The sequence below is a fragment of the Stigmatopora argus genome, chromosome 1 (assembly GCF_051989625.1).
Source record: "Stigmatopora argus isolate UIUO_Sarg chromosome 1, RoL_Sarg_1.0, whole genome shotgun sequence".
Taxonomy (NCBI): domain Eukaryota; kingdom Metazoa; phylum Chordata; class Actinopteri; order Syngnathiformes; family Syngnathidae; genus Stigmatopora; species Stigmatopora argus.
In genome coordinates, this window is record NC_135387.1 from 9,064,021 (window position 1) to 9,082,606 (window position 18,586).

The 18,586-nt window shown below is 40.3% G+C and overlaps 1 protein-coding gene across 11 annotated transcripts in view; it reads right to left on the reverse strand.

Annotated features, from left to right (window-relative positions):
- LOC144065406 (membrane-associated guanylate kinase, WW and PDZ domain-containing protein 1-like) overlaps positions 1 to 18,586 on the reverse strand; it is an 88,568-nt gene that overhangs the window by 62,156 nt on the left and 7,826 nt on the right. For 9 of the 11 annotated variants that reach the window (XM_077588316.1, XM_077588493.1, XM_077588783.1 and 6 more), the window contains exon 2: positions 8,443 to 8,559. In XM_077588316.1, coding sequence (XP_077444442.1) covers positions 8,443 to 8,559 — 117 coding nt within the window. Of the gene's footprint in view, positions 1 to 413; positions 1,175 to 4,490; positions 5,039 to 8,442; positions 8,560 to 18,586 lie in introns of those variants that run through there. The other 2 variants (XM_077588877.1, XM_077588954.1) reach the window with 2 other exon arrangements.

An 18,586-nucleotide genomic window follows, 5' to 3' on the forward strand; every position in this document is an offset into this window, starting at 1 on the left:
TCTCATAAAACTATACAAAAGATCCAAGAGTTTTGTTTCCATACACCTCAAGGGAAGAAAATTCAATTTCATTGGCAGGAAAATAACAAAAAGTCTAGGGAGATATACACAAGGAGAGTGACAATGAAGGTATGAAAAAAGAAGCGGTGAAGCATGAGGCAGGGATGATGAATCATTCCCTCCAAGAAGCAACTGACTGTGTCAACAGATCAGTGTATTAATTGAGCACATCTCAGAGTTCTACACTTGCATATGTGCAGTAACCCACTCACTATAAATAAAGTATCTCATGGCTATATTTCAATCACCCATGCCTGTTTTTGTGTCTGTTCTCTGCCTTCTTACACGCATCCTATCATCCTCCCAGCAGCCAGGACATGTCTCAGAAGCAAAAATAAATGTCACACAACTACCTTGGCACTTTCACTTCTGTTGATTTCCTCTCTGCACGATATTCCACAGATATAATCAGGGGATAAATCCAAGAGTAATTGCGCTTTCCATATTCCATCCGAGCCCTCTGTCGCTCATAGGGTTGACTGTGAGCAAGTGCTACATCTTCCAGCTCACTCGGCCAGCCGGGTAGCAGGCAGCTGTCGTTTTTTTCCTCAAACAGAGCAAATTAGAAGTCCGGCCCAGCTTAGAGGCTAAGCCAATGTGAGCTATTCACACTCCAGCTCCTGTCTGTGGCCAATGGCTGCAGGTCCACAGCCTCCCTCTATTGCATACTCCCGCCCACAGCCTTCACTCTTCCCTCACTTGTCGCTCCTCTTCTCTGTCTCACTCTTCTTCCCTTCCCCTTCTCTCGCTATCTTCGTCATAAATATAGACTCTTGACATTACCTAACACATGGGCTGTCCTGATAAACAGCCTGTTCGTGTGAGAAAACCACTCCAGGGGTGAAAGGCAGGCTAAAGATGAGTGTGGAGGGTAGCAGGACAAGGATTAGGTTTAGGATTGGCTATTCTGCAAGGGAGGGACGAGGGGATTGCGGTGACATTGTGCAGATTGAAATTAGCCAATTATCAACATGGTAGAAGGGAGTAACAAAACAAAGGTAAAAATCACTATGATGTCCACTCGTTGCGATCATGGGAGTAAATCGTTCTGTATATTCGAGTTAGCGTTGTTTGTCCATTTTCGTGGACAGCCTAGATGAGGCAGGTTAAAAACAAAATATATGATATTATTATAACAAAAAGAACTGCGTAAGACTGTCTCTCTGCCACGTTTGCAAAGGGCTAGGATTTTGGTTAGCTTTCCATGTTTAAAAAAAAAGATTTCCAAACCTTTGATTATAAGGGAGGAATACTGTAGATTTTGTCGGTGTTGTCACCATACATATTGCTAGTGGTTACTTGGGCTCACTCACGCTCTCCAGCTACACTGCTGACGTCATTACTCTCAGAGGTAAAAAGGTAAACGCTGAATTCTCGAGAGACTTCATATGTTAAAAAGGGCACAATGTGGCAGGTGGGTGTGTGAATCTTTCACTCAAAATACAATTTGATTCATAGTTTACGGTCCAATTTAGGAACAATTAATGAAAAATTGTAAACGATGTGATTTGGTGTGTTGAACATACACAATTAAGCTGTGTGCACCTGTAACACATGTATACATTGTAGCGAGCAAGGAGGGGAGTCCGAGGCAGTGTATCAAACCAAGGAACAAAGGAGCGCTTCTTCATTGAAATTTATGCAACGTCCAAGAACACACACCGGTCATCATGCCATAGGCCCATGAAAACTAAACATGAATCAGAATTGTCCATCAGGCAAAACTTTCTACATGTAACATATTAACTTTATCCGCAGTTCCTTGTCTGAATAGTTCCAGACAAGATTTATAATCTTCTTCCCAAAAAGGACAATGGTTTCAGATTAAGAGATGATGATTTTCATCCCATCCGCTTCATACTCGTCTGCGAACCGCTCTAGTCAGAGTTAAGCTTGGGAAAACTTATACAACCATATCATCTGCAACTGAGATTTTTAAGATGCCAAGACACAAGTCCTCAAAGCCTTGGCTAAGCCTAGATTTTTTTTCAACAGAATTGGTGACTACTACTACTACTAGTACTACTACAACAACTACTACTTTTGTTTTGTAGCAAGGAGGGGTCGTTATGGGTCTGGTACCCCATACTTCCTAGGGTACTGCTCCCAGGATTCACCAAGAGACACAAATGAATTGCTTTCTCCAAGTTAAAAAAAAACGTGATCCACCTATAGTCTTAAAAGGATGATAACCACTGATGAACCAGATGCATTTTGTCTCATATCTATGCAATATTGCAGAGGTATCTCAACCAAGACAACCCATGTAACATCCAGAGCCTTAGAAACACCAGACGGGTCTCATCCAATGCTGGGGTCCTCCCATTTCAGTGACTTCAACGCCAGAAATGTTTTGGGTGGAATTGAGGATGTCAACTGACTCACAATCCTAAATCAAGGTCACCAATGGCCCATGCCAATTATATACAGTTTTGATGATACATTGTTTTCCTTTCCTGAGATGTCAGACAGTAGATCAGAATTTGTTCTAAGCGTCTGGAAGTTGTTTCCCATGGTCGCTCCAAATTTCTCCCATGCACAGGTTTTGGTATCAGTGGCAACTGAAGCTGCGTTCCACTTGGCCAGCTGGTACCCATCAGTTGCCTCTAGGGTCCCACAGGCCAAAAGCCCTGGTAGGGACTCCTTTGTAACATTGGTTTGCAATTGTGTTTGAGCTCCAGCAAACTTGTTGCATTGCAAAAATCACAATACACACAACCATCTGTAAATTTTATGATTTAAGCTTTTATCACCTACATTTACAATATAAAGTCATTCTCGGAAACACAATAATGTATTTCAATATATAATCTCTCACCCTGACCTTTCGTCGCCGAAACCCTAAACCACTTCTGGTTCAAGAGATGTAAAAACAAGTCATGTACCAATTGTATTCTCATTATTTTGCGTTTTCTTTAAAATTTACTTCAATCTCTTACTATTATGCTAAAAGCATTTTCTGTGGTTACACAGACTTTACATCGCCAAAAAATGAAGCCCGTCCAACCAAAAACCTTCTGGCTTCACGTTACATAAAAAATATGCAACCAAAAAAATCTTTAATCTTGTAATATTACAATATGGAATTATTGTTCGCCCTATTTCAATTTTAATTTCACAATATTAAATTTTTTCTCTTGTAATATTAAAATGCAAGACTTCATGGCAGGTAATTTCCCGCTCCACACCATCGTTCACGGCACAGTGGTTGGGAAACACTTCTTTATAGTATCCCTTACCGCTAAGACTTAGTCATAGTATATCCAATTTTAATTTTACCTTTTGATGAAGCATTACAGCCCAGCACATCTGATTAGAAACAAAAAAAAACTAACGTTGTGAATAAATTAGATAAGATGTCAAATGATTAAGTAATTGTTTAAGTTTGGGAGGCCAGAGAATGCCTTAGATTTTCTCTTTCTGGGAGATTGGTGTCCATACCCTCCAGTGCACCTTTTGCTTAATCTCAAATTACAACCGAAAGGTACATATGCAGATCTTTGTGGTATATGTTGCTTGTTTGTTGCTTGCCAGTTTCTGAGTAAAATGCTATAGTTTTGGCAGTAAACCTTACACGGAACGGAGTCAATGTAAACACACAGTCGGCACCTGTCCATGTACAAAATCATCACAACACAAAATCTGATTTTTTCCTCTTGGCACTTGGAACTTTCATTTTACGTGACGTATGCATATTTTTCCCGGTGAAGAAAATATGAAGCGGGTCTACGCGAAAAGGAAACAAGCAGAAACTGGGGCCACTCATCCGTTGCGAGAATGAATGGCCATCATTAGCATGAGGCTCCCCGGCAGCACCCTGCAATGCAGCGACACACACACAATGGCGAGTGCCACGCTTCCCCCTGCCTTTACCCCAGAGAAGCCCTTTTGTTTGGGCAGCATCTGGACCTGACCTCCACACATTTCAATCTGCTATACCCGCCTCCACATACAGGCACAAAACACACTCAATTCTCCCCCAGTTAGCTCCCCTTCTCTTTCCTCTCGTCTTGTATTCCTCTAAAAAAAACCTGCCTCCATGGCACCCCCTCCCCACTCTCCACTACCACGTCCGTTCTTCACACACAGATACCCCCTCCTCTTCAGCGGAGGAACCATGTCTTGCTTGCTGAAAAGGCGCTCTGTGTACTTGTGGGCCTCGTACAAAGCCTGAAGGGTGAATTTGAAAACCAAAGAGGAAAATGTACCAGGGCTACTGGCCATCTGTCCCGCAAGGTTGGACGTGGGGCTGCCCCCCTTCCCCTCACATGATTACCACCACCCACCCTCCTTGATTCCTTTAGCCTATATTCACAGCATCCATCACAAACGAACACAGTCTCCGTATGGCAAGCGTACGTCGTAGACTTAGGCGTATGGATAGTGGATGGCGAGTGTAGCAAAGAAGAGACCGAGAAGCTGCCACTTGCCTGTGTACAGAGAGGATGCAACTCAAGATGTAATCCGTTCCTTTGTGGGGACGGCAAACAGAAAAAAATTGGCTCCGGCATTCATTTCCCTGAGATCGGTGGTGGAGTGGAAAACAGGGAAGCGAGGCATTGAAGGACAGCGAACAGGGGAGGGAGATATGGAGAGAGCGAGCGAGTGAGAGAGGAAGAAGGGGAGGTGGAGGTGGCAGCTCGAGTGTGACAGAAGAAGGCAGCAACCACCGCTGAGCCACAGGAACGCTGGCACTCAGGATGACTTAAGTCGAAAAAGACGACTGACAGAGAGAGAAAATGAGAAAGAGAGAGAGGAGGTGGAGATCAGATGGGTGGGGGGTGTTGGTGTTGGCTCTGTATAGGCTGAAGTGGTGGTATAAACGCTGAGATAACCCTAGTCCCAAAGCGGCAGCTGTAGTCGTGAGCGAGAAATGAATCCCAAGAGAGAGTGACTTCTCTATCAATTGTGACATTTGCAGCATGATATCAATGGCCATCTGCTGTAGTGGGGGAATCTTTGAGAAGCGGTAGGGGATGTGCCACCTCATGTACCTACCATATAAACACATTTACAGGCATGCCACAAAATAAGGTAGTTAAAGAAGAAGAAAAACAAGAAAGACCCCAGCTCGGCCAGTGGTGGAGGGAAAGGCACCTGTTCAAGTCAAACATGGGGAAGTCGGATGGGGAGGGGCAGCACATGTGCTCAGAAGAGGGGCACAGAAAAGGGAAATGTGGAAATAAAAGAAAACGAGGGCTTGAGGAGTGTGGCTTTTATTTCACTGCCTTTGTTATTCCACCTTGTCATGCCTGGGACATATTTGCATGTGTAAGAAAGTTAGAGAGACAATCAACAGAAGGTTTGCTGAGATAGCGGGTCATCAAGAGAGCGGGAGAGGGAGGGACAGGAAAAAAGAATGGGTGGGGGCATTACAAACAGCATAAATAATACAGTGGAACCTCCAAAATCAAACACCCCGAGGTCATATACTCCAGGAAACAGCCCCGATTTTGTGGAAATCTAAAGCCTTTAAAGTTGTTTTAAAAGCTGTTTACACAGAGACTCAGGCAGGAATTTACAAAAATTGATTCGCAAATTGGCCTTCGGTTCAAATGGTACTGGTGTTCCAGTGAGCAAAACTAAAGAAATAGACGAGTCTTTTTTAAAAGAGTGAATAGAAACATAATTTAATTTAATTTGAAAAACGATAAAAGTCTGAAAATAGTCCAAATAGCTATTGTCAGACATTTTGAAATGCCAATACCATGTCAGCCAACCAAACACTATTATCTCAAACGATCCTGCCTTCCTGTTATGTATTGGCTTGACATATTGGGGTAGAATGATGTAAAAACCCAAAAATTCTCAAAAGTGTGGTTTGAAAATTGGGCAGCCTGGCGGCTTGAGTGGTTAGCATGTCGGCCTCGCAGCTCTGGGGTCCTGTGTTCAAATCTAGGTTGGTCCACTGTGTGGAGTTTACATGTTTTTCCTGGGCCTGCGTGGGTTTTCTCCGGGTACCCCGGTTTCCTCCCACATTCCAAAAACACGATAGGCTGATTGGACACTGAATTGCCCCTGGGTATGAGTGTGAGTGTGCATGGTTGTCGTCTCCTTGTGCCCTGCGATCGGCTGGCCACCAATTCAGTGTGTCCCCCGCCTCTGGCGCGAAATCAGCTGGGATAGGCTCCAGCATCCCCAGTGACCCTAATAAGGAGGAAGTGGTTCAAAAGATGAATGAATGAATGATTTGGAAATCAAACATGTCATTCAAAATACAAAAAAGGGTGGTTTGCAAATGGAAATGATCATTCTAAAAAGAATATATATTTTCTTTTGCGAATACAACATTTACCCATCTAACAAATAGAAGTGGCAAGGGGTTCACTCTTATGGATCTGATTGAATTGGATTTCCTTACAATCAATTCCTTTCAATCAAAACAGACGGGACTGTTCACTATTCAAAGGCCACCAGGACATTATCGCGTCAAAACCGGAAGTGCTGTCCAGGCACTTCACTCTATATATATGTCTTCTCCACGAGCCAGGCTGCGGTTGAGTTTAGATAAAACCAAGTTATGTCTCCGTGAAAATCAATCCCCCAACAAAGGAGACAGATTTTGACTTGCTCCTGTTCTGGTGGCCTTTGGACAGTGAACGGCACCATCTACTTTAGAGTGCAGGATAATGTGTACCAAATTTTGTGAATTAACATTTGAGTAGCTGCCTTATTCTGCAAAAAAAGCATTAAAAACATACACTTAGGACAGCCATGTTCTCGTTTTCTCCTTGTCCATACCCTGGTTTAGATTAACCTCAACAGTACCTCCCACCACCCTTCCCTCTTTCACGTCTGCATGCTGTCGTCAGTTATATTCGCCATTATTCTCTATATTGACAGCATGTTGGTAGGGAATGTTCCCAGTCAGTCAAGCAGAGAGCTCATCCAAGTCACACTGGGACACTTACAGATTTTTTTTCATTTGGTGCACACATAGGGCACGCAATATTATTAGGCGCCCAATCCAGTGTGGAGAATATTTTAGACTTTAAAGTGCATTTTATAATCCTGAAAATACATTTCCTGTATATAAACACACACACACACACACACACACATATATATATATATATATATATATATATATATATATATATATATATATATATATATATATATATATATATATATAAGTTTGCCAATTTGACATTTTGTAAAAGCATAAGAAAAGATGATGCAAAGGCTCTTGTTCTGTTGAGGGAAAAAACAGCGTGGTTCTGTTTTCCTGTTTTTCAAAAATGCTTGCGCCTGAGTTCCCTTTTCTTGTGGAAGAAATGTTTTTTCCTCTATCACAAACAATATGCAGTATTCATAAAAGTACTCATAAAAGTACCATGTTTTGACTAAAAAGAAAACAATTCAATCTACCAATAATGCTTTTAAATTTGGGGACTTTTTTCGGAATTACAACAATACATTAAAGAATATTTTATACAACCTCATGAATTTATTAGTTTATCATAATATTAGTGTTTGCCTTTTCAGTTTGATTTGAATGTCTCCGTCTATCCTTTGTGTGGCACAAAGACCTTTTCATCATCCTTCATCTCTGTAAGGGCCCAGTATGTTCACCACATAATAATCAGGCAGAAATCTATTTTCAATAAATCAAAACATCATAATCCCAGGCAGGGCAAAAGAGGCGGATTTACTGGTTACATGGCAGATGAAGAGAACGAGAGAGTTAGCGAGTGAGAAAGAGGGTAGAGAGCCAGAAAACTGTGGAGAACAATTTTACAAAAGTAATCATCAGACTAAATTTATTTGGAAAAATGCTTATGTATTAAAAAAAAACATATTACTAAACCCGAATCCTTAAATTGAAAACATGTGAATGTTGTGTCAAGATGCTACTTAACTCATTTGGTCATGTCAGCAAACAAAGCAACTATCTCCAGAGGTCACACTATTTTATCAATTGATCCACTGTGCTTCCCCATTGACAGACTTTAAACCTGGATCTTTGTGGTCATCTCAAATTAAAAATAGATTTTGCCACGTGTATAGTTTGATTGAAAATCATGTCCAGCCAAATTTCATGCTTAGACTACTATAAAATTAAAGCTTTGCAGAGTGCTGGGTATTTACTCGCTTTAGGATACTACAAAGTATTTGACAATGAATTAATGGCAAATTATTGGATATTCATGCTAATAGTTTTCCTTTCATTCGTTTTTAGCAGAGAGGGTTATATTCAACTATTCATATAAAATATGTTTTCTCAGTGAAAAAAACACGAGCTCAATAGTCAATGGGAAAAAAACAAGGTAGTGAATTAAAAGTAAAAGTAGGTCGGCATTTTAAAAACTGCTTCAAAGACACAAATCGATGCAAAGAAGTTCTGCTTTAAGAAGACAGTATTACACCAATTTTACTCACAAGGCACAGCATGGCGGTACAGATTGGCGCGGATGGTCTTCTGAAGCTCGTGATCAGGGGAAGCCTTTTGGAACCTAAGACTCAGATAGTGCTTCAGGTCTTTGTTCAGCCTGTTACCTTGATAAAGCAGATAGAGGCCAAGTCAATACAGCACATTTGGACAAACTACATGTTATCAAAGAGTGAGTTTGAGAATATTGCATTGAATAAAATTGTCAAAAGAGACCATTGTTAATTGTGATGCTTTTATTCCATGAAGTAAGAGTAATAACACAAGAACTGCCAAGAAATTAACTGCACAAACAGTGATTTCCTAACAGAATGTCTGATACTGTAAATACAGAGAAGAATGTTTGTAGTAAATGATCAAACGAATCTCCGATTGGATAGTACTATGAAATAGATTCCCATTGGCTGAAATTACCCCAGCCTTCCCCTCATCTTTCCAATGACAGGTGACCAATAATGCTTGCGGCCTGTATCTGAACATGGGACGGCCACTCACAATGGAGCCAGATGGTCAGGACTCGCTCTCACGCCAGGGTCTCATTTAGGGCCATTTAATGGTCTCCAAATTCATCATCCAAGTCTGGGGGAGCTGGCAAGCCTCTCTTAGGGGAGGTGCTGCTCTCATTTTGGCTTTCCACTTAAGAGGGAGATTTTCTTCTGGCTCCGTGCTTCTGGACAGCAAGTAGTATGGAGGGAACATAATATATACTGCACGGCATATAATATATAGATATATACTGTAGCTACGTAGGTACACTAAGCCAAAACATTAGACAGTCAGTAATACAGTGGTACCTATTCTTATGAATACTACGAAATATTCAGGTTACAAAAAGCCTAGATGGAACCATTTTGTCCCAAGGTACAAAAATCCAAGTTACGAAATGTCAATCGGAATCAAACATCCCTGAAACCTAAATACACTTGCTGTATCCTGTATTTTATTTTGAAATTGGCATGACAGAGCTGCTCTGCCATTGGCCATCTCCCAACATCCTGCTGGCCTCCCACTGCCTCGGATTGAGCTGCGTCTCCATGATGCCGGAATTGAGGTTAGTGGGCTGTAGGTGGCCACAGGTCCGAAAGGGGGAACTGCACCAGTTTGACACGAAAACGACACGCTCCAGGCGGACACCAGAGCCGGCTTGTAAAGGGGTAATGGCAACTGGCAGAGTTTAAGCGAGAAAGTCCAACCGAAAGCCAATTTTCAGGCACTTTTTCCTGTTCTGTAGAAAAGTGGTATACTTTTATAATTTTCAAAAGGTTTAGGGGTGGTATTAAACAATGTGGAATGAAATATGCTAATTCAATGTACACCTCGTCATATGACCGCTAGTCATACAAAATTCTCGTCTTACAGCGGAAATTTCGATCGAATAATTCGCCCGTCATGCGATCAAAATTTCGTGATGCGACCAAGCCAGGTGACCATGGCACTGTCTTTTTTGCATATCTTTCGTGTATAACAATATCTACGAGCACGGAACGATTAATTCAGACGAGTTTCTCTACGACCAGGAAACGCACAACGCGCATGCGCGGGCAAAAAGCGGGCTTTCTGGGTAATGAAGTATACTCGTGCACACAACAACCATAGGCAATGGCAACCTTTCTCAGAATAAAACTTCATTACCCACAATCAATACGTGGGTAAGCTCAACTATTGTATTTCCTGTTATTCTTTCTAAGGAAAGAAGCTCCCGCGATCGTTCTTTAAAGACTATTTCTCGTTGGCAAGTGGTCGTGCGTTATCCTATTGAGGACATTTGTGTGCATCATTTTGGGAATATTTTGAAGGCAATACAACAGCAAAGAGTCTATCGATAGCGAACGTGAGGGTGGAGGCGTGGCAAACCGCCAACCCGGAAAACGAAGGTAACAAAAGATTACAACAAAATTAGAATTCAGTTTTGTGTAAAGTTACATTAAATGTATGTTTGAGTGTCTGTATATATTAATCCAAGTTAATTCAAATCTGTTTGTTCCGTTTACGAGTGCGTTGTCGTGGGAAAAAAACGATCCCCCCCCCACGCCCCCAAACGTCTCTGTCTCCCGTCGGCGAAATCTGCCCAATTTTAGTTAGATTAAACACATTTTATTACTATTAAACCACTAGTTATGTGTTACTTTGTTAATAGATAGCGAATTAGAAGAAATAAAACATTTTTTTCCAATCCAATATCCTGTTATTGGTGTTTTTTCAGTGGGTTGGAACGAATTAATTTCTTTTCCATTCATTTCAATGGGAAACGTCCGCTCGAGTTACGAGAATCTCGTCATACGATCTCAGTCCCGGAACGGATTAAGATCGTATGTTGAGGTACCACTGTATAATATGTCTCTACTTATGAACAATCCAAGTAAAAAAACACTTCTGGAATTCATTAATTTCATAAGTAGAGCTACCACTGTGCAGAGAACTAACAGAACCTTAAAAGTATCCACTCGCCATATATATATATATATATATATATATATATATATATATATATATATATATATATATATATATATATATATATATATACATTATATATACATTATATATATGCACGATAGTATATCAGACTTGACACTTCTTTAAGGGTAAACTGCCCAGCAAATGAATTAATTAATTAGAGATTCCATTAAAAAAATTCAAGTTAGGGAGTAAATCAGATTGTATTCAAGGGTGGGAAAACAATGAAAACGAACAAACAAATAAAAAAAACAAGCTGAACCTAATGGGAAAACTAAGCATCAGTCGGTCGTCGAATTTGCTGTATTTTTCCGTTCTGGCTGCACAAACACACACACACACGCACATGCACACACACAAACACACACACACGCAAAGGCACAACTGTGTAGCACACTGCAAGCAAAGCATAGTCAGGTAATTGTTACCTAGCAACCAGCCAGTGCTGACGAGCACCATTATGGTCCCTGCTTGGCAAGCAGCAGTCAGTTTGTACAGAAACACACACACACACAATGTATATATATATATATATATATATATATATATATATATATATATATATATATATATATATATATATATATATATATATATATATATATATTTATATATATATACATTATATATATTCTTATATATATATGTATATATATGTATGTATATATACGTATATATATACATATATATATATATACACACACACATATATATACATATATAAGAATAAATATGTATACATATACATACATATATATATATATATATATATATATATATATATATATATATGACACGCTCCATCAATGAGAAAGTCATCAAATATTTAATATTTATGAGGATTAACACCACATGGATCACATATTACGCAGGCACAAACACACTCATACAGTGATGAGTGGGTTTGTGTCCTCTTTGGAGCCCACTGGGGTTTTCTGTGGTTGTAGAAGTACAAATTCTGTAAAGAAGCAGGCTTCTACTAACGGCGATAGTAGAAGCCAATCCGTTTGAAGTGGGAGGGCTAGCAATGATCATTCACAGCCACTGAATTATGACTTAATCTTATACAGTGGACATAAAAAGTCTACACACGACTATTCAAAGGTTAGGTTGTGAAATATGATAAATGACACAGGCAACCTAGGGGTCACCTAAAACATTGGAGGACACGCAATCAGCACTTTACAATTCTTATATTACCATATTTTCAGACCATATTTTACCTGAGTATAAGTCATACGGTCCAAAAATGAATGATGAAGAGTGAGAAAAAAGGACTACACATGAGAATGTAAATTGTGCTAGAGCAGGGGTGGCCAAGTCCAGTCCTCGAGAGCCCCCTATCCAGTCTGTTTACCATGTCTCCCTCCACCAACACACCTGAATCAAATCATCGGGACTGTATGAAGCTTCTCGACAGCTTGCTGATGAGTTGATCATTTGATTCATGTGTGGTAGAGGAGGGAGACATGGAAAACAGACTGGATAGGGGTTCCCGACCCCTGCACTAAATCAAAAGAGCAGATGTCCAAACACATGACCAAACTAGACCCCATTTGTCAATACCATAACCACGTTTGACATGAAAATTCAATTCACAAGTCACAATACTCCTTTCACATAAATACGTATGCATTTTGCATTTTTAAAACACAAATTGCAAATAAACTTTGCTCAAGTTCTCACACTAAAATGGAAAATGCATTCCACAATCAGCAAGATTAAACACACCTGGCCTCATTTATTAAACACAATGGCTCAAAAATGAAGACTCTTGCCCCAAATAATGTGATCACATCTATATAAGCAGTTCAGAGTGCAGTTTGTTGAAGGTTCCAAATGAACACAATGTATGGTCGCAGAGGAAGGGGATTGATTTTATTGCAATTGTTTTGCAGACTGTTATAAAAAACAACTGTTTGTAAAACAATTTAACGCTGTGCAATACAAACTCGGCACATCATTCATTCATTCATTTACTGAACCGCTTTATCCTCATTAGGGTGGAGCGGATGGTTAGCGTTTCGGCCTCACAGTGGGGGTCCTGGGTTCAAATCCAGGTCGATTCACCTATGTGGAGTTTGCATGTCCTTGCCGGGCATGTGTGGGTTTCCTCCAGGCACTCCGGTTTCCTCCCACATTCCATAAAAAAAACATGCATGGTAGGCTGATTGGACGCTCTGAATTGAACCTAGGTATGGGTGTGAGTGTGAATGATTGTCTGTGTCTTTGTGCCCTGCGATCGACTGGTCACCGATTCGGGGTGTCCCCTGCCTCTGGCCCGGAGTCAGCTGGGATGGGCTCTAGCACCACCCACGACCCTCCAATACTATTTACTCGATTCACTGTGTATGAAAGGATGAATATGAATTAAACAAATAAAAACCTACACATAACACATTCATTTTCTGAAGGACTTATCCTCCTCACAAAAGTTGTGGGGGTGCTGAAATCTTACCAAGCTAACGACGGGCAGATATGGTAAAACCAAACTGGTTGCCAGCCAATCAGACTAAAAAATAAACCTAACTACCAAATCTTCAAGAAAAATATAAATAAAAGGTCCCTTTTATATTTGTTTAGCATAAGAAAATATTTTTTTTCATTTCAAAACTGCTATGTTAACTCCAAAGACCCAGACTCTTGCAAGTCATGCATTTTATTTTCTCTATGATATTCAGGCTAATTTGGACCTGATGAGTATAAAAACAAAGGATTATCTTTTTACATGATGTATAGTTTCTGAGAAAAATGTTGTCCACATCATAAGTGGACGCCAGGCCCTTGTAGTCCAAAATTTAACATTGTAGTCTTGTGACAACCAAAAATGTGATGTCCACACATGTGGACGCCAGGTCCTAGGAGGTTAAACATCTTAATTGCATGTGCAAATGATCCAAATCACCATGTATAGTTGGACATTCACAATGATGTGCATCATTTATGAGCTTGGATAAACAACGATAACAAGGAAAGAACTGCCATCATTGCAGATTGAAACTCAGAAGAGTCCAAAGCAGAGCTCTTTCCCTGGTAACTTGGACCTTTACGTATCCGCCGGCTAAAAGACTGTGTGACAGAGTTTGTAGCTCCTCAACTTGAGCGATGTGAGGCCGCTGTCCCTTCACAAAGAGTGAATGAGAGAGATGGGTTTAACCCAAATAAGAGTGGATTATACCATCCTCCATGTCTCCGGTCAGCATTACATAACCTTAAATCTAGTTATTCATCCCTGTCTCATTTTGGGACAGAGGGATGGAGTGTACTCGTTCAAATATCCGATGAGATGGCGATTCCTACTTTCACCTCTGGATCTCTGCAACAAGATCTTCTGAGACATTTGACTGTATACGATGAGACTTGTAACACAGCATGTCTGCTTGACACACATAGCATATAGTACCACGCGACATCTGCCATCATAGTAAGTCACTCTAACCTATGAATCATGCTGCTCCATACTAATAGGATGCTAATGGTCTATTCTGCATGTAAAAACCGATGATGTGTGATCATCCGGCAAATTCAAGAAACAACATGTAAAGGATGAGTTAAGCACTGGTCCAGGACATTGTGCTTGCCGTGTGTAGTGTAGCCGTCATCCAACTCAACACTGCCCTCTGTGTCTCGCAGCAACCCCACTCAAATTCAGCTTCCTGCAGAACACGTTACCACAGCAACCATGAGCCAACCATCACAGGAGAGGACTTTACTGCACTCATTATGGGCTTCTGCCCCCTAGTGGCTATTCAAAATTAACTTCAAAATGTCACTTGAGCAAATTGTTTTCTTCCCATGTTTCAGCACAATAATAACTGGACTAAAACTCAAGGTAAACACCAATTTATGTTTTTTTGTATGTTATATTTCCCGGTGGGTGACTGGAAGAAGGAAGTGGAAATGATGTGTACTTGAACAGTAAATTCAATTGTTTCAGTAGCTTCCTGCAGGTCTCAGGACATCCTGTCAGTCTCCGGTTACTAAGGCAAGTGTTGATTTGTCTGAAAGGGGTGAACATCCACAGGGATACAATTGACAACTAATCCAATCTTCACACTGAGATGTTTGGAAGAGTGGATGCTCTGGAGATCTTATTCTATACCCATATTACAGAAATAATGTTCCTCCAACAAAAAGCTGATGTTTTCTTTTCATAATTCAACTCATTATCCTGGTCTTGCCTCCATTGTTACAGATAAAATGATGCAAATTATAAAGATTGTTCCTCATTTAAGCATGCCGTGTTACTTCTGCTATTCGTGGGATGGCAGTGACCAGGGAGTGGAGAGGAAAAAATAACAATCATAGAGAGTTGAAAGCCCGCTTCGCTCTCCTTCTCTAATTATAAACAACCACACCTACATCTGCTTTCATATGGTTTTAATCCAAATCCCACATCAGTGGGTTTGCAACACCATGTACAGAAAAATCTTAAATGGCAGAAAAAGACTGTTTTCCCTGTTTATTTAATCCTGTATTTTACACTCATATCCACAAATCTGTCTCAATAATCTTGCACTATTACCCTATATCCACAAGTGAATAAGAAACAACCTATAATTACATTTTCTTTAAAAAAAGAAATGATGTGCCTTAAGCAAAAGTGCAGTAACAACAGTAGAGAAAGAAGATTATTTATCCTTCATTAAAAATGATAGAAAAATGCAGTTAACAGAGTGAGTTCTGCGAATAATCCCACCCATATTATTTATCTTCAGCATAGATAAATTTTTACTTCATCACTTCCGGTAGTTCATTATTGGCCAACTCCCTTCTCCCTCATCTCATCTCATTTTCTGAACAGCTCTATCCTCATTAGAGTCGCGGGGGGTGCTGGAGCCTGTCCTAGCTGACTCCGGGCCAGAGGCGGGGGACACCCTGAATCGGTGGCCAGCCAATCGCAGGGCACAAGAAGACAAAGGACAACCATGCACACTCACACCCATACCTAGGGGCAATTTAGAGTGTCCAATCAGGCTACCATGCATGTTTTTGGAATCTCAGAGGAATCCGGAGTACCCGGAGGAAACCCATGCAGGCCCTGGGAGAACATGCAAACTCCACACAGGTGGACGTGACCTGGATTTGAACCCAAGACCCCAGAGCTGTGAGGCCGACGCACTAACCACTTGCGCCATCCCTCCTCCCTATCCACCAAAAAATCTCCAAACAGAAGATGATGTCACACCCAGAATAAGGTGCAGAAAGGCAGACTACACCCTAGATTGGTCGCCAGTCCACCATACGGCACACAGAGAGACAGACAACCATTCACACTCATACCGTCACCAGCGGGAATCAAGTCGGCTACACGTTTTCTTTGAAATTAAGGTAACATAGTTGCTTTCATAATTGAATAACAAGTAAAGTAATTTATTTACTTATTGACAGAAGTTTGACATTTCAAATTTGAAAGAAAAAAGATGTGCTGATTATCGATATTGACTGATACATATTTTTGAGTTGTATTAAAATTATTAGTATAATAAAAAAATGTAGCATTTTTTTTATTTCAGCATAGTATTTGATTAAAGGTGCATGTACAAGACATTATAATGAAAACATGATCCCCTCTCACACACCAATTTAATGTTAGTGTGTAAACTGTACCTAATGTGACAAAAACAGAAAATGTACTGAATATACCTGTAGGTATAAAAACATGTTTTGATTTCGATTAAGACCTGTGATGGTATTTGTTGGGTATCATACTTTTGGAGGCAGGTTTACACTTTAATCAAGTTTAAGAACTATTTATCAATCTAGAACACTCACTTTCGAACCATTTCCTCACCGCTGGGCTGCTGAGTCAGAATTGGCAGGGCATAATGGGAAACTGGTATGACGAAATGGTCAGAAAAACACGGGCACTCACTCACGCATGCACTCATGCACGCATGCAAGAAAAGCAGAGGCGGCACGTTCCGCTCCAGCGCGCTGCATCTGTTCATTTCTAAATATAACCAGAGAAACCCATGCTGAACGCTCTCTGCGCTCTCTGTTATTATTTGAGCAGGCCGAAAGATGGGGGAGAGAAAAAAGGCAGTCACATCAGAAATATAGAGGTTGAAATGTTTAGTCACTTTAAAGGGGAAAAGGGTGGAGGAGGCTGCGTTTAGGGGTAGGGAATGTTGTCTCCCTGTGTGGTAATGTATTATTGAATGATAAAACTATGTGAACCAAATAGAAATTATGTCCCCATGTTATTCCATGACACATTATTGAAGATAGAAAGCAGTGGTTGCGGAGGATGCCATCAATTCTATCTTGCTGCTCCACTTAAATGTCATCGGCTACTTTGATATCAACGCAAAATCTCCCTCTCGCCTAGTCATCTCCAGGGGCACAAACAATGAGCTGGACCTGATATTCTCACAATAAATGCATGTACTAACTGTTTATGTAAATCCGAATGCAGTGTCAGCAAGTGGAAACTACACTGCAGTCAAAAGTTTCGGGACATGGTCACAACTGCTTTAATTAAGGCCAATCAAAATGGCTCATCTCATTCCCTATAAATGCAACACATCAGTTCCTACATGACAGTCTCGACTTCTGCAACATATCACAACCACATCTTTCCCAACGACAGGTCAAAGCATACAAAGTACATTACTAGTACAGTGCTACGTCGATCTACGAATGCTTCTATATACAAAATATTCAGGTTAAAAGTGTCGTGGGGGAAAGAATAGTCTTTTAAAGGCTTTCTTATTGTAAAAATGTTGGACAGTCAACCCCAATAAAAGGTTGGCTCTAAATTCTCTAATTTCCTCAGCGGAATCTTATGGCATGATGCAAACAAGACTTATCTGTAGGGAATATTGGCACGGCAGGTAACCTAGAAGATTTTGTAAAGATATCAGAAGATAATATACGACATGCTACTGAAGCTTTGCGGAAAAGCACCTTCTGATCAAACACTTTTATCATTTGACAGCTTTAAAAATACACTCCTCTTTCCTTTTGATTTTCTGCTACATGATGATGTTCTGATTTAAGAATTTGCAGTGATGGTTTACTGCTAATACCCCCTAAGCAGCAACATATAACCGAATTGAGGCTCTAGAACGGGTAGGGAACCTATGGCTCGGGAGCCACATGTGGCTCTTTTGATGGGTGGATAGGGCTCTGAGCTAAAATATGAAAACCGTTGGTGAGAGAAAAGAGTCCCGAACGCACCAATAGGAACGTCACTGTGGCATTGATTTTTTTTCATTAGTCTTCAGCATTCATTCTCTCATTGATACCCATTGAACTTATTGATATTCATTGATAGCAACAGCGTAACAAGGTTGTCAAAATAATTCAGATACTTTTTGTACTTTAAAAGTGGTAAAATGACTAAAAAAAATTGCACGTGTTTTGACTTTTGAATTGTGATTATGGCTTTCAAGGAATAACATTTGAAAATGGGAATTGTTTATGGCTTTCTCTTTCAAAGAGGTTCTGCTCTAAAATGAAACTAGGCAGCCTAAAAATAAAAAAGACTTTTTGTTCTTTTAGTTTTTTAAAATTTGATCAACTGTCATGGTTTGAGAGAAGAGGCCACACATTATTTCATAACATTCTATAACACTGACCATATATTTTAGACCCGTTGATAGTCTACATTTACTGCAGTACAGCTTGAAGACACAGCCACTGATCTTATAAGGACAGGCATGTGTCAGATTA